The 12,694-nt window shown below is 45.2% G+C and overlaps 1 protein-coding gene across 1 annotated transcript in view; it reads right to left on the bottom strand.

Annotated features, from left to right (window-relative positions):
- The window catches only part of C1H2orf16 (chromosome 1 C2orf16 homolog), a 70,282-nt gene that overhangs the window by 45,899 nt on the left and 11,689 nt on the right, over nucleotides 1-12,694 (bottom strand). The window contains 6 exon segments of the mRNA XM_057785432.1: nucleotides 31-165; nucleotides 1,004-1,153; nucleotides 10,448-10,531; nucleotides 10,622-10,707; nucleotides 11,383-11,479; nucleotides 11,847-11,923. Coding sequence (XP_057641415.1) covers nucleotides 31-165; nucleotides 1,004-1,153; nucleotides 10,448-10,531; nucleotides 10,622-10,707; nucleotides 11,383-11,479; nucleotides 11,847-11,923 — 629 coding nt within the window.

Here is a 12,694-nt window from a genome sequence, read left to right on the forward strand (position 1 = left end):
GTGGAACGGCCAGCAAGGGGGAAAGGATACCTTTTCCTTCTCATGGGCAACCTGGATGTGGTGGGAGATGGGAGCAGCCCAGATATCATTTGACAGTGGTTGAGGAAAATGGATTGCTTGGAGGAGGCTCTCGATGCAGCGAGACTTGAACTGTCCAGAGAACCACTGTGGGAGTAGTAGTAAGGTCAGTGCTGGGGTAGAGGGCAAGAAGAACTGAGAATAGTGTCACAGAAGAAAGCAATCAGAGTGGGGGGGGCAGCAGCTAGGATCCTGAAGTTGGTGAGATTTACAACTGTGATCCAACGACCACACGTAGATCGATGATAAAGGATAGCAACCTTCAAGGCCGTCCATCATGATCTCTGCCCAGCATCCATTCTCCCTCCATTTGAGCATTAGCCCCTTTCTTTTCCTGGATAACTGTTGGTCTCCATTCTGAGACAGTAGATATAATCAAGCCTTCCTGCCCCACTAGCTTTTTGAAAGTACACACAAAGCAGATGAGCAGGTCCTCTTTCTCCCTGGAGGGCAGTGATTGGTTCAAAGTTGTGCACATGACCCAAGACAAGCCAACAAGAGCCCTTCGCCAGATGCTAGCGGTGTCACGAGGAACAGAAAGGCTCCTTCCCACCGGGGTTACTATCTTAGAACTATTCAGTTACATGAACTGTCCTGAAACTCACTTTTGTAGATCAGGCTGGCCTCGAACTCACAGGCACCCGCCTGTCTCTGCCTCCTGAGTGCTGGGATTAAAGGCGTGCGCCACCACCACCCGGCCACCAGTTGGGTTTCTATTGCATCCTTGAAACCTAAAGAGTGCCGACTGGGAGTTACAGTTTCACACTCATGCACCTTTGTGTGCATGCAATGAAGCCTGGATGATATCCCTGAGAAAGACACGCCTGTGAAAACCTAGCACTTAACCCTACACCCCTCCCCAACATTGCAAAAAAAACACCTTCTACGGCAGTCTAGGTTTGGGGGTCTCCTGTCACGCTCCCACCTGCAACATGGCCAGAGCCCTCCAAAAGAGCTTGGAGTTGGCGATGCGGAGGTCCAGCATGTGGTTCTGTAGGATCTTCCCCAGCAGCACGTGGGCCCCGGTACTCACTGTATTCAACACCCACTTGGTGCTTAGCTCACACTGGAACTTCTGAAATACAGACACACGGGAGCGCTGGAAATTAGGGGCTGGGAGAGCAGCGGGTGAGAGAGCCATATTATAACAGAAAACCTGGGCTAAGACAGCGGCCACCTCGGGGCTGAAGAGATGGCCCAGGGAAAAAGCACTGGCTGCTTTTCCATAGGTCCAGAGTGCAATTTCTAGCAACTACGTAGAGGCTCCTAATCCGATGACCTCTTCTAACATTGTATGACATTTAATGATGTACTCATCATTAAAATATGAATAAATAATTTTTTTATAATTTTATTTAACTTCATTTCATGTGAGTTGGTGTAAAGGTGTCAGATTCCCTGGGACTGGAGTTACAGACAGTTGTGAGCTGCCATGTGGGTGCTGGGAATTTAACCCGGATCCTCTGAAAGAGGAGCCAGTGCTCTTAACCTCTGAGGCATCTCTCCAGCCCTAAAATTTAAAAAAAAAAAACGAACCTACAGTACTGAAAACAGCCTGATACTGGCATAAGAACAGACAGGAGGACCAATGGAACTGAATAGAAGACCCGGATATCAATCCATACATCTTCGAACACCTGATCTTTGATAAAGAAGCAAAAAATATCAAATGGAAAAAAGAAAGCATATTTAACAAGTGGTGCTGGCATAACTGGATATCAACATGTAGAAGAATGAAAATAGACCCATATCTATCACCATGCACAAAACTCAAGTCCAAATGGATCAAAGACCTCAACATAAAACCAGCCACTCTGAAACTTATAGAAGAGAAAGTGGGAAGTACACTTGAACGCATTGGCACAGGGAACCACTTCCTAAATAGGACCCCAGCAGCACAGACACTGAGAGGAACAATTAATAAATGGGACCTCCTAAGACTTAAAAGCTTCTGTAAAGCAAAGGACACGGTCAACAAAACAAAACGACAGCCTACAGAATGGGAAAAGATCTTCACTAACCCCACATCAGACAGAGGTCTGATCTCCAAAATATACAAAGAACTCAAGAAATTGGACACCAAAAGATCACATAACCCAATTTAAAAAAAATGGAGTACAGACCTAAACAGAGAACTCTCAACAGAGGAATCTAAAATGGCTGAAAGACACTTAAGGAAATGTTCAACATCCTTAGTCATCAGAGAAATGCAAATCAAAACAACTCTGAGATTCCTTCTTACACCTCTAAGAATGGCCAATATCAAAAACACTGATTACAGCTTATGCTGGAGAGGTTGTGGGGAAAAGGGAACACTTCTGCATTGCTGGTGGGAATGCAAGCTGGTACAACCCCTTGGATGTCAGTGTGGTGATTTCTCAGAAAATTAGGAAACAACCTTCCTCAAGACCCAGTAATACCACTTTTGGGTGTATATCCAAAGGATGCTCAATTGTGCCACAAGGACATGTGCTCAGCTATGTTCATAGCAGCTTTGTTTGTCATAGCCAGAACCTGGAAACAACCTAGATGCCCCTCGATCAAAGAATGGATAAAAAAAAAAATGTGGTACATTTACACAATGGAGTACTACACAACAGAAAAAAATAACGACAGCTTGAATTTTGCAGGAAAATGGATGGAGCTAGAAAACATTATTTTGAGTGAGGTAACCCAGACACAGAAAGACAATTATCACATGTACTTACTCATAGGTGGTTTTTAAACATAAAGCAAAGAAAGACAGCTTACAAACCACAATCCCAGAGAACTTGGACAACAATGAGGACACTAAGAGAGACTTACATAGATCTAATCTACATGGGAAGTAGAAAGTAGAAAAAGACAAGATCTCCTGAGTAAATTGGGAGCATGGGGACCTTGGGGGAGGGCTGAAGGGGGGAGAGGAGAGGTAGGGAGAGGAGCAGAGAAAAATGTAGAGCTCAATAAATATCATGGGGGGAAAAAACGATGCTGGACACCTAAGCGCAGATCATTTGTTTGATGAGAACAGTCTTTAACAATCTTTTTTGGTTTTGATCATATTATTGAGAGAGCTAATGTTTGTAAGCTTCACTTGCCCAAGGACAGATAATTTCCTGGAATGCTGGGGCTGTTGTGTTTTCCCTTCAGTAAACAAAACTGGTAGCCCCAACTGCACAGGATGTGCTCGATCACAAGGCCAGCAGGAGGTGCACCTGCAGGAAGTGCTCAGGATGTGTTCTTGCCCCTGATTGGACGAAGTAACCTTGTGGGTTTTGCCTTTATGAGCACACCTGATTAACCTAGTTCAGCACCATTCTCTGGGAATTCTGGTTATAGACCTGGACAGTATCCATCTTTTGGGCCAATATTTATTAAAGTTTGCTTTTATTAGATAATCATGGATTTGGCCTTTCTCCTCGCAATTTTCAGGTATAACAGTTTGTTTTTAAAATTTATTTACTTGTTTTTTATTTGACCCTTGAGGGATCCATAAAGCCATAGATTCCATACATGTGGGAGGAGCTAAGTACTGGGACTCAGGCACCAGCTGCAGTCTCACTGAAGGCAGAGGTGGTGTCCAATTCTGCTCCAGGGTCTCTGTCCTTCTAAGGTATGAGATTACACACACACCCTTGGAAGAGTGCATACAAGAAACTTTTTGTCCACTTATTAAAGGGTTTCCCTTTGTCACTAGTGCGTGAGTGATGGGGATGGAGAGCAAGCCGAGCGGGCCATGGGGAGCCATCCAGGGAGCCGCGTCCTCTACGGTTTCTGCTTCAGTTGTCGCCCTGACTTCCCTCAGTATTGGAGTGAGGGGAAATAAATACTTCTCTTGCCATGCTACTTTTGGTTATGGTGTTTTATCACGGCAACAGAAAGCCTGAGACAGATGCTATATGCCATTTATCACATTGCCTGTAGGAAAGAAGCCAATTAAATCTGAGTTATATTATTAGGTATTTATTCCATTAAGTATCACTAACAAAGTTATTTTGAAGTTTACATGATTGACTTTTAAGTTTCAATGTAGAAATAAATCCGTATTTATAGTTAGGAAATCCCTTAATATTTTAATGGAGGACTAATCCTTCCAAATATTAAACATTCCATAAATCCTCTATCATTAAGTTCATGGCACCAGTGCATCAAGAAGCAGGCCAGTGGAAAAAATAGGAAATCCAGACTGCTTCTAACATTACAAAAAAAAAAAATACATGCAAACTCACTATTGTTTTTGGACCAGTGCATATGGAGCTTGAATATATGGCACATGTAATATCCTTCGTCACTCAAGACAAGCTATACTTCAAAATTAAACTGAGACAATTGGTATGGTAGTTTGGGTGAGAATGGCCCCAATAGGCTCATGTTACTTGAATGCTTGTTCCACAGTTAGTGGGACAGTTTGGAAAGAATTATGAGAGCCCTGTTGGAGGAGGCGTCTCACTAGTGGTAAACTTTGAATCGGTTTCAAAAGTCCATGCCATTCCCAGTTAACACTCTCTCTTTCATGGTTGTTGTCTCAAGATGTAAGCTCTCAGCTGGCTGGTGCTGGTGCATGCCTTTAATCCTAGCACTCGGGAGGCAGAGGCAGGTGGATCTCTGTGAGTTCGAGGCCAGCCTGGTCTAGAGAGAGTTCCAGGACAGCCAGGGCTACACAGAGAAACTCTGTCTCAAAATAATAATAATAATAATAAATAATAAATAATAAAAAAGATGTAAGCTCTCAGCTACTGCTCCAGCACCATGCCCGACTGCCTGCCGCATTGTCCCTGCTCTGGTGGCCATGGATGCCCTCTCTGAAACTGTAACCAGGCCTCCAATTAAATGCTTTCTTTTAGGAGTTGCCTTGGTCCTGGTGCTTAGCCACAGCAATAGAAAAGCAACTAAGACAATTTTAGGTAATTGCCTGGAAAAATATAAATGAATTCATGCCTTGCTGCTTTCACAAGAATAAACAAAGTTCCTAAGAACTGCAAGAAGAAGCAGAGGTGCCATACCAGCATGAGTGTGGGAGGAGCTTTCTGTGCTTCAAGCCCCAGATGGCAATGGAGAGATCGACAAATTCAACCTCGGAAAAACTGAAGCAGACTTCTTGCAAGCTAAAGCCAAGAGAAAATATTTACAACATGCATCAGAAATAGAACACTAATGGCTTTGTAAAGAACTCAAGGCCAAAGGAGTCAGCAGAGATTTCAAAGCCTGGTGGAAAAAGAAGTAAGCGCTGGGCCTGGTGGCAGAAGTCTGCAATCCCAGCATGCTGGAAGCAGGAAGGAAGGGGCCATTATGAATTTGAGGCTAGTCGATTGTCATGGGGAGGTCCAGGACAACTGAAAGAAGGGGTAAGGGGGGAGCAAATAGAAAGGGGAGGGAGATGGAAGGGAGAGAAAGATGCTCCACTTCTCACATCATAGAGATACAGGCTGGGGAGTGGCTCGGGGGCAGAGCACTTGCCTAGCATGTGTGAAGCCCTGGGTACCATCCCACTCCTTCAAAACCAATAACTAATATAATATAAATGAAAGTTACACAGAAATTAAATGAAGCTAGACAAAACTCTCTGGGAGACTGTATGGAGCCGCATCAATTCAAACTTAAATTATGAAAAGCAAATGGTACAAAGCCTATGGAAAAAAATTTACAACATACAGCAAAATAATATTTGTATTTAACCTTAGACCAAGATCTAAATTTCTACATATTTATCAAAAGAAGCACTGAGATATATGCGTAATCATTGCTTCATTACTGGCAATAGCAAAATATTCTTATTTGATGCTCCAAATAAGAAATTGGTCAGGTCAATTATCATACATGTACACGCACAGCTGTCAGTGAAGACGAGATTTGTACATTGCAGTTGAGTAATATTCATAAAATATTAAGCAAAGCACATGAGATGTAAATTGTATGCCACCCTTTGCCCAAACATAAGAGGGTGGTTTTTTTGGTTTGTTTTTCATTTTCTTTTTTTTCCAAAAAGAAACATACAAAGTATGTTTAAATATGGATGTGAATAGGATCGAGGAAGCCACCTTGAATATGCTCTCATTCTGAGGATTAAAATGAAAAATTAGTACTAGAGAAAATATTAAGGGACACCAAGCATGACACAGACCTTTAATCCCAGCACTCAGGACACAGAGGCAGGTGGATCTCTGTGAGTTTGAGCCCAGCCTGGTATACAGAGTGAGATCCAGGACAGCCAGGGTTGTTACACAGAGAAACCCTGTTTCAAAAAATGAAAGAGAGAGAGAGAGAGAATTAAGGGGCTGGCAAGAAGGCTCAGGGTAAAGAGCACTTGCTGCTCTTGCATAAGATTGAGTGAGATTCCCAGCAGCCACATTTACGATCACCTGTAACTCCAGTTCCAGGCAATCCAATGCCCGCTTCTGGCCCATGGCACTGCACACACATGGTGCACATACAGACAAGCAGACACACACACACACATACATATAAAGACAAAAATAAAATAAAATAGACTGTATTAAAATACATCTAAGCCATGCGTAGTGGTAGATGTCTATAATCCCAGTGTTCAGGAGGCTGAGGTAGGAGGGTTATGGGTTCAAGGCCAGTCTGGGGTATATAATGAGTTCTAGTCCAGCTTTGGCTACATAAAAACCCTGTCTTTAAAAGAAAAAAATCTAAACATTTAACAACAACAGAAAATTCATGAGTCCATAATGACATTAAACAGATACAGATGGGGTGGGGAGCGAATAGGAAGTTCCTTGGAGAAGAAAGCCAATTAATGAATATAGATAAGAGGAAGAAGGCTAGAAATAGAAAATCACCATTTGAGAGTCACCACGGGAATAATTGAGTCAAGCAGAAATCAGCAGCAGATGCGAACACAGTGGGTACGGACAGCTGGGTGACAGGATGCAAAGAAACATAGCAGCCGTCACCACCACCATAGCCTCGCCAAGGAAGAGACAAACAGATGCCAGGCGACTCCCGATGTGACATGCCAGTCTCCTCCAAAAGAAAACAAAACCGAAAACATAAGCCTGAATATGACGAAGAAACAATACAGCAAGCTGTTTGTATGTGCTGGAAATGTGAGGTACACTCTGGGGAAAGATTTGCCTAGACTTCTAAAAATATCAATGTCAAGAGAGACAAGGGAAAAAAAACCAAACCAAACCAAAAGACTGTTAAGCGAAAGCCGAGAGACCTACTGGCTAAAGTCAGAAGATTATCCTTGATTGGATTCCGGGTCTGGAGAATAACAGCCTCCCAGGGACATCCCGGGAAATCTGAACTTAGGTGATGGTATCAGATTAACTGTCATTCCCAGCATGGATAATTCCATCGTTCTGACAGCAGCAGATGCCCTTGCCAATAGCACATGTGTTATGAAGTGATTGGTATAAGCTTTGGTTTTTTGGATTTTTGTTTTGGTTTGGTTTTGGTTTTTTGAGACAGGATTTCATGTAACTCGGGGTGATCTCAAACTCATTCATTATGTAGCTAGGGATAGTCTTGAACTTTTCCTGATTCTGCTTCTGCTTCCCCCCTCTCCCAAATGCTAGGATTACAGGTATGTGCCACTCTGCCTGGTGTAGTGTGAAATATAAGATAGATTCACTATCTTTCAGGTGAGCAAGAGAAACAAAGGGGATGAAGTAAATGTGGCAAAGGACTGGGGAGGAAGGCAAAATGTTTCAAATTAAAAACGAAGACCAGGGGCTAGAGAAATGACTCTGGTTAAGGGCACTAACTGCTCTTCCATAGTTCCCAGGTTCAAGTCCCAGCACCCACATGGCAGCTCACAACTGCCTGTAATTCCAAGATCTGACACCCTTATACAGACATACATGCAGGCAAAACACCAAAGTACATAAAATTAAATATTGTTTTTTTAAAAAGTGAAGACCACCAGGAGGTGGTGGCACACACCTTTAATTCCAGCACTCGAGAGGCAGAGCAGAAGGATCTCTGTGAATTCGAGGTCAGCCTGGTCTACAAGAGCTAGTTCCAAGACAGGCACCAAAGCTACAGAGAAACCCTGTCTCAAAAAACAAACAAACAACAACAACAAAAAAAAAAACACACAAAAACGTGAAGACCATTAGACCATTACAGTATCAAAAATATTTCTACAACCAAAGATAATCAAGTCTGTGCTGGTTTTTGTCAACTGACACACACGAAGGGAGCCTTCCAGTGGGGAATTGCCTCCATCAAACTGGCCCATGGGCATGTCTATATGGCATTGTCCTGGTTGATGACTGATGCAGGAGGGCCCAGCCCACTCTGGTGGGTGATGCCACCCCTGAGCAAGTGGTTGTGAGTTGTATGAGAAAGAAGGCCGAGAGCTGGTGAGATTGCCCAGTGGGTAGAGGTGCCTGCTGACCATCTAAGTTCAATTCCCTGGATCTACAAGGTAGAAGAGAGCCAGCTCCTTCACACACACACACACACACACACACACACACACACACACGAAGCTGTTTCCTTCTTGGTCCCACCTCAGCTCTTGCTTCCTGTTGGAGCGCCTGCCTGACTCCCCGAAACGATAGACCGGAAAGTGTAGGATGAAGGGTCTTAACCCTTCCATGTTGTTTTCGCTCAGTTCCCCCATAGCAGCACAAAGCCCCCTAGAACACAGTGCCAGTGGAAACCTGCGTTTTTCAGACAATTCCATATGGAAGGGTGAAGCAGCATCAAGTGAAAGATTGAAAACCACAAGGGAAAAAAACTAATAGATTTGAATACAGACAAAATTTAAATAAAATGTTGTTACATTCAAAGCAGAAATAGCTGTGTATAATGGCACACACCTTTAATCCCAGCACTCAGGAAGCAGAGACAGGCAGATCTCTGTGAATTCAAGGCAACCTAAGTTACAAAGTCAGTTCCTGGACAGCTAGGGCTACACACACACACACACACACACACACACACCCTGTCTTGAAAAACAAACAAAAAAAAAAAACAAAACAAAGAAAGAAGGAAGGAAGGAGGAAGGGAGAGAGGAAGAAAGCAGAAAGAAGGGGCTGGAGAGATGGTGAAACTGAGCACACGTGCCTTAGGAGATTGCTATGAGAACTGAGCTAATATATATGAAATATTCATAGGGTATAAAGGGCTATATTTGTATTAAGCATCAGGACTGTGTAAGTGTGGAGAAGAATAGACAATGTCAAGTTAATCAGAGAAGACTTCTTCAAAAGCAGGCGATGTCGGAAGAGAACACTGAATGGGGGGACTGTGCCAGTAAGTAGGGATAGGACACAGGAATGCCATTTAGAGCAAAGGACAGAGGGGAGTGGGTTCTCCACTAGCGAGAGACGGTTATGTAAGACCTTTAGGTTCTCTCTGGAAAGATGGCTCAGCAGTTAAGAGCACTGGCTGCTCTTCCACAGGTTCTGAGTTCAATTCTCCGTAACCACGTGCTGGCTCATAACCATTTGTAATGAGATCTGGTGCCCTCTTCTGGCCTGCAGGCACAAATGCAGGTAGATCACTGCATACATAATAAATAAATATATTTTTTTTGAAGAGTTCTGGGTTCAGTGATGCCGTGTCCTGGCTCTGTCTGAAAGCTTCCAGAAGGAAGTGGGTTGAATAAAGATGAAAGAGTACACCTCCCCCACAGCATCCCTTCTGGGCCCTGGTTTGCCCCATGAAAGGTGGGCGGTCAACAGTGAGAAAAGTAAGGCCCAGAGATACAAATTTGTTTTCTCTCTTGGGACACTCAGTAGAGCTGAACTGGCACCCAGATTTCCTGGTGCCTGCTCCAAACCAAACTGCAAAATTCACACAAACTTCTTACGATGTCTATGATTCCTCTCGGTGTGTCTCCTGATTATAATTTCACTATTGCACAGGGCTCCATTGTAGTCAGAGCTGCATTGTGTTCAGCGTAAGGTGCCGTGCAAAAGAAAGAGCCTTAGATGCTTTAGGGTGGCGATAACGACTTCAGTATCAACAATTAACCTGTCCCAGAGAAGAAATGAGCGTGTGGTGATTGGTGGCCTGTCTCGCCCTTTCGGTGTGCTCCTAGGAAGAAATGAACCCTGTTGCCTTGGCAACTCTGTTTAGAGACCTGATAATTTGGAAATTTTCCCAGCTTGGGGAGGAAAGAAGATAAACAGATATTTAGGCTTTTTCCCATCTAGCTTTGGGATTTTGTTTTGTTTTTGTTTTTGTTTTTTGTTTTTCGAGACAGGGTTTCTCTGTGGTTTTGGAGCCTGTCCTGGAACTAGCTCTTGTAGACCAGGCTGGTCTCGAACTCACAGAGATCCGCCTGCCTCTGCCTCCAGAGTGCTAGGATTAAAGGCGTGCGCCACCACCGCCCGGTTTAGCTTTGGGGTTTTTTGGGGGGTGAGGGCTCCTCTCCTGCAGGTATTGCCTTCTCATCCCCGCCTACCTGGACGTAGCTTCCTTCATATTCAAAGAAAAGCAGTGGCCAAGTAATGCTGATGACGGAGGGGAAGAGTCTCTTTAGAGGGGCCTAAGGAGAAAGAGATAAACGGGGGTGCTGTGTTCCAGAAGGCCTGGGCTGTATCACACCCAGATCTTCCCCCCATTGCTGGACACTCACCGGCAAGGACTGCCCCACGGTGCCATGCACCGGGGCCTGGATGTTCGTGGTCTTCTCTCTCACCTGCTCCACCAGTGCCTGGACCTCTGTGAGGTTACTGGATGGGACAGGAGGATCCAGTTAGAAGGGTGACCTATGACGCATGACCTATGACGCTGTTCTTCCTGCTACCCTGGGGTCCTGCCAGGACACTCCCTCTGCCCCTCTCTTTATGTCAACTTGACCCAAGCCGGAATCATTTGGGGAAAAGGGAACTTCTACAGAGAAAATGCTCCCACCAGAATGGCCTGCAGGCAAGCCTGTGGCACATTTTCTTGATTGATTATTGGTGGGCCCAGCTCACTATGGATGGTGCTATCCCTGGGCTGGTGGTATTGAGGGCAATAAGAAAGCAGGCTGGGCAAGTCATGAGGAGCAGACAGTAATTAGCATTCATCCACGGATTCTGCTCTGGGTCTTGTCTCTAGGATCCTGCCCTGACTTCCCTCAGTGAGACTTATAAACTGTAAGGCTAAAAAAACAAACAAAAAACCTTCCCTGTCCAGGCTGGTTTTGGTCATGGTGTTTATCACAATAGTAACCCTAACTAAGACACCCTTCCTCTGACAAGGCACCCTGACAAAAGCCAAGAGGAGGGTGGACTTGAGCATTCTAGAAGCTGGGCCAGAGACTCTGGTTAGGAAAGGAAGTCACAGCAGCCTGGGTTCTAGCCTCTAAACCGATGCTGCATTCAGCACCACTGATCCCATCTTCCCCCTCACCATCCAGGGTGAAAATGAAGACCACAGTGTCAGTTTCCACGAGGGATGGCAGAATGGCAGTCAGGAAGTCCTCCTGGGAGAAAGTGAACTGGGGACCCTGGGACAAAAGAAGATAGGGGAGCTGCTCCCAGAAGGACGCTCAAGAGCACAGACTTGAAGACCTTAGGGGACCTTAGGGGGGCATCTATTACAGTCCTTTGGACTTCACTTGAAAAGAACCAGTGTTCAAAATGGTAGCATTTTACCAAAGGTGACATAGCAGGTCAGTAGACGAAAGCTGAGTTTTCGAGGGTAAATCCAGAGCCTTCCATACTGCAGAGCTTTGAGGCTCCAGGACCTCTGACCTACATTCCTTCTCTAGACTGTTTACTCCCTCGTCCTCCCTCCATCCCAGACCCCACCCCTCTACTGCCCTCTGCACACCCGTGAGTTCTACAGCTTCCCAAGTCCTGTCCTCTTCCGACCTGGTTGGTGAGCTCTGCCTTCTGGTTAAACATGTCATTGTGGTCACTTATGAGAAAGCCACGGACGTCTTGGAAATCTAGGAAATTTAAGATAAGAGAGAAAAGAACAGTGGGCTTTGGAGGATAGGAAGGTTCTAATCCAAGGGCTGTCATGGGGTCAGGAAGTGGGTGGGAAGCTACAGTTAAAGCACTGGGGTGAGACCTGAGAAATCAAGGACCGAGGTGGCATTTGGGGCTTCAAGTGATGAAAGCATTTGACCAAAATGCCTCTTTATGTAGGGCGGAATGGGCGGGCACTGGAGAACCTCAGTGGGGGCGGGGTTGCTTTGCTAAAGTATCCCAATTGGCTGGCAGAGCATGAGGACTAGGGCCTACCAGCACCGAAGGTGCAGATGCATTCTACCCCATCCATGATGGCGATGATGCCAAGGGTCTGCCAGCCAACTAAGTACACTTGGCCTTTCTTCTCCAGGCTGAGAATGAGTCAGAGGCCAGGACACGAATGACGGCCGTTAGAAGAGGCCGCAGCATAACCCAAGAGTAAACACACCCAAGACCTTCCAACGTGCGGACCCATCTCCCTTGCCACACTAACACATCTCACAAAGTATCCCCTACTCTCAGGATGCCCTCTGCAAACACACAGTCGAATACCTGGTGCGGACTTGTTTCATCAGGGTGGCAACTTTGGAACTTTGACTGTAGGTCACCTGATGAGCCCACTCAAATGTCCTCAGGATGTCCAGAAGGCATCTGGAAGAAATTTCACTAGCTCCCGAGAAGGGCCTGGTGTCCCCCCCCCTCCGCCCAAAGAAAGAGCTAGGTACTCCTACCCACACCTCGGGGAT

This window comes from Chionomys nivalis, chromosome 1, assembly GCF_950005125.1.
Source record: "Chionomys nivalis chromosome 1, mChiNiv1.1, whole genome shotgun sequence".
NCBI classification, from domain to species: Eukaryota; Metazoa; Chordata; class Mammalia; order Rodentia; family Cricetidae; genus Chionomys; species Chionomys nivalis.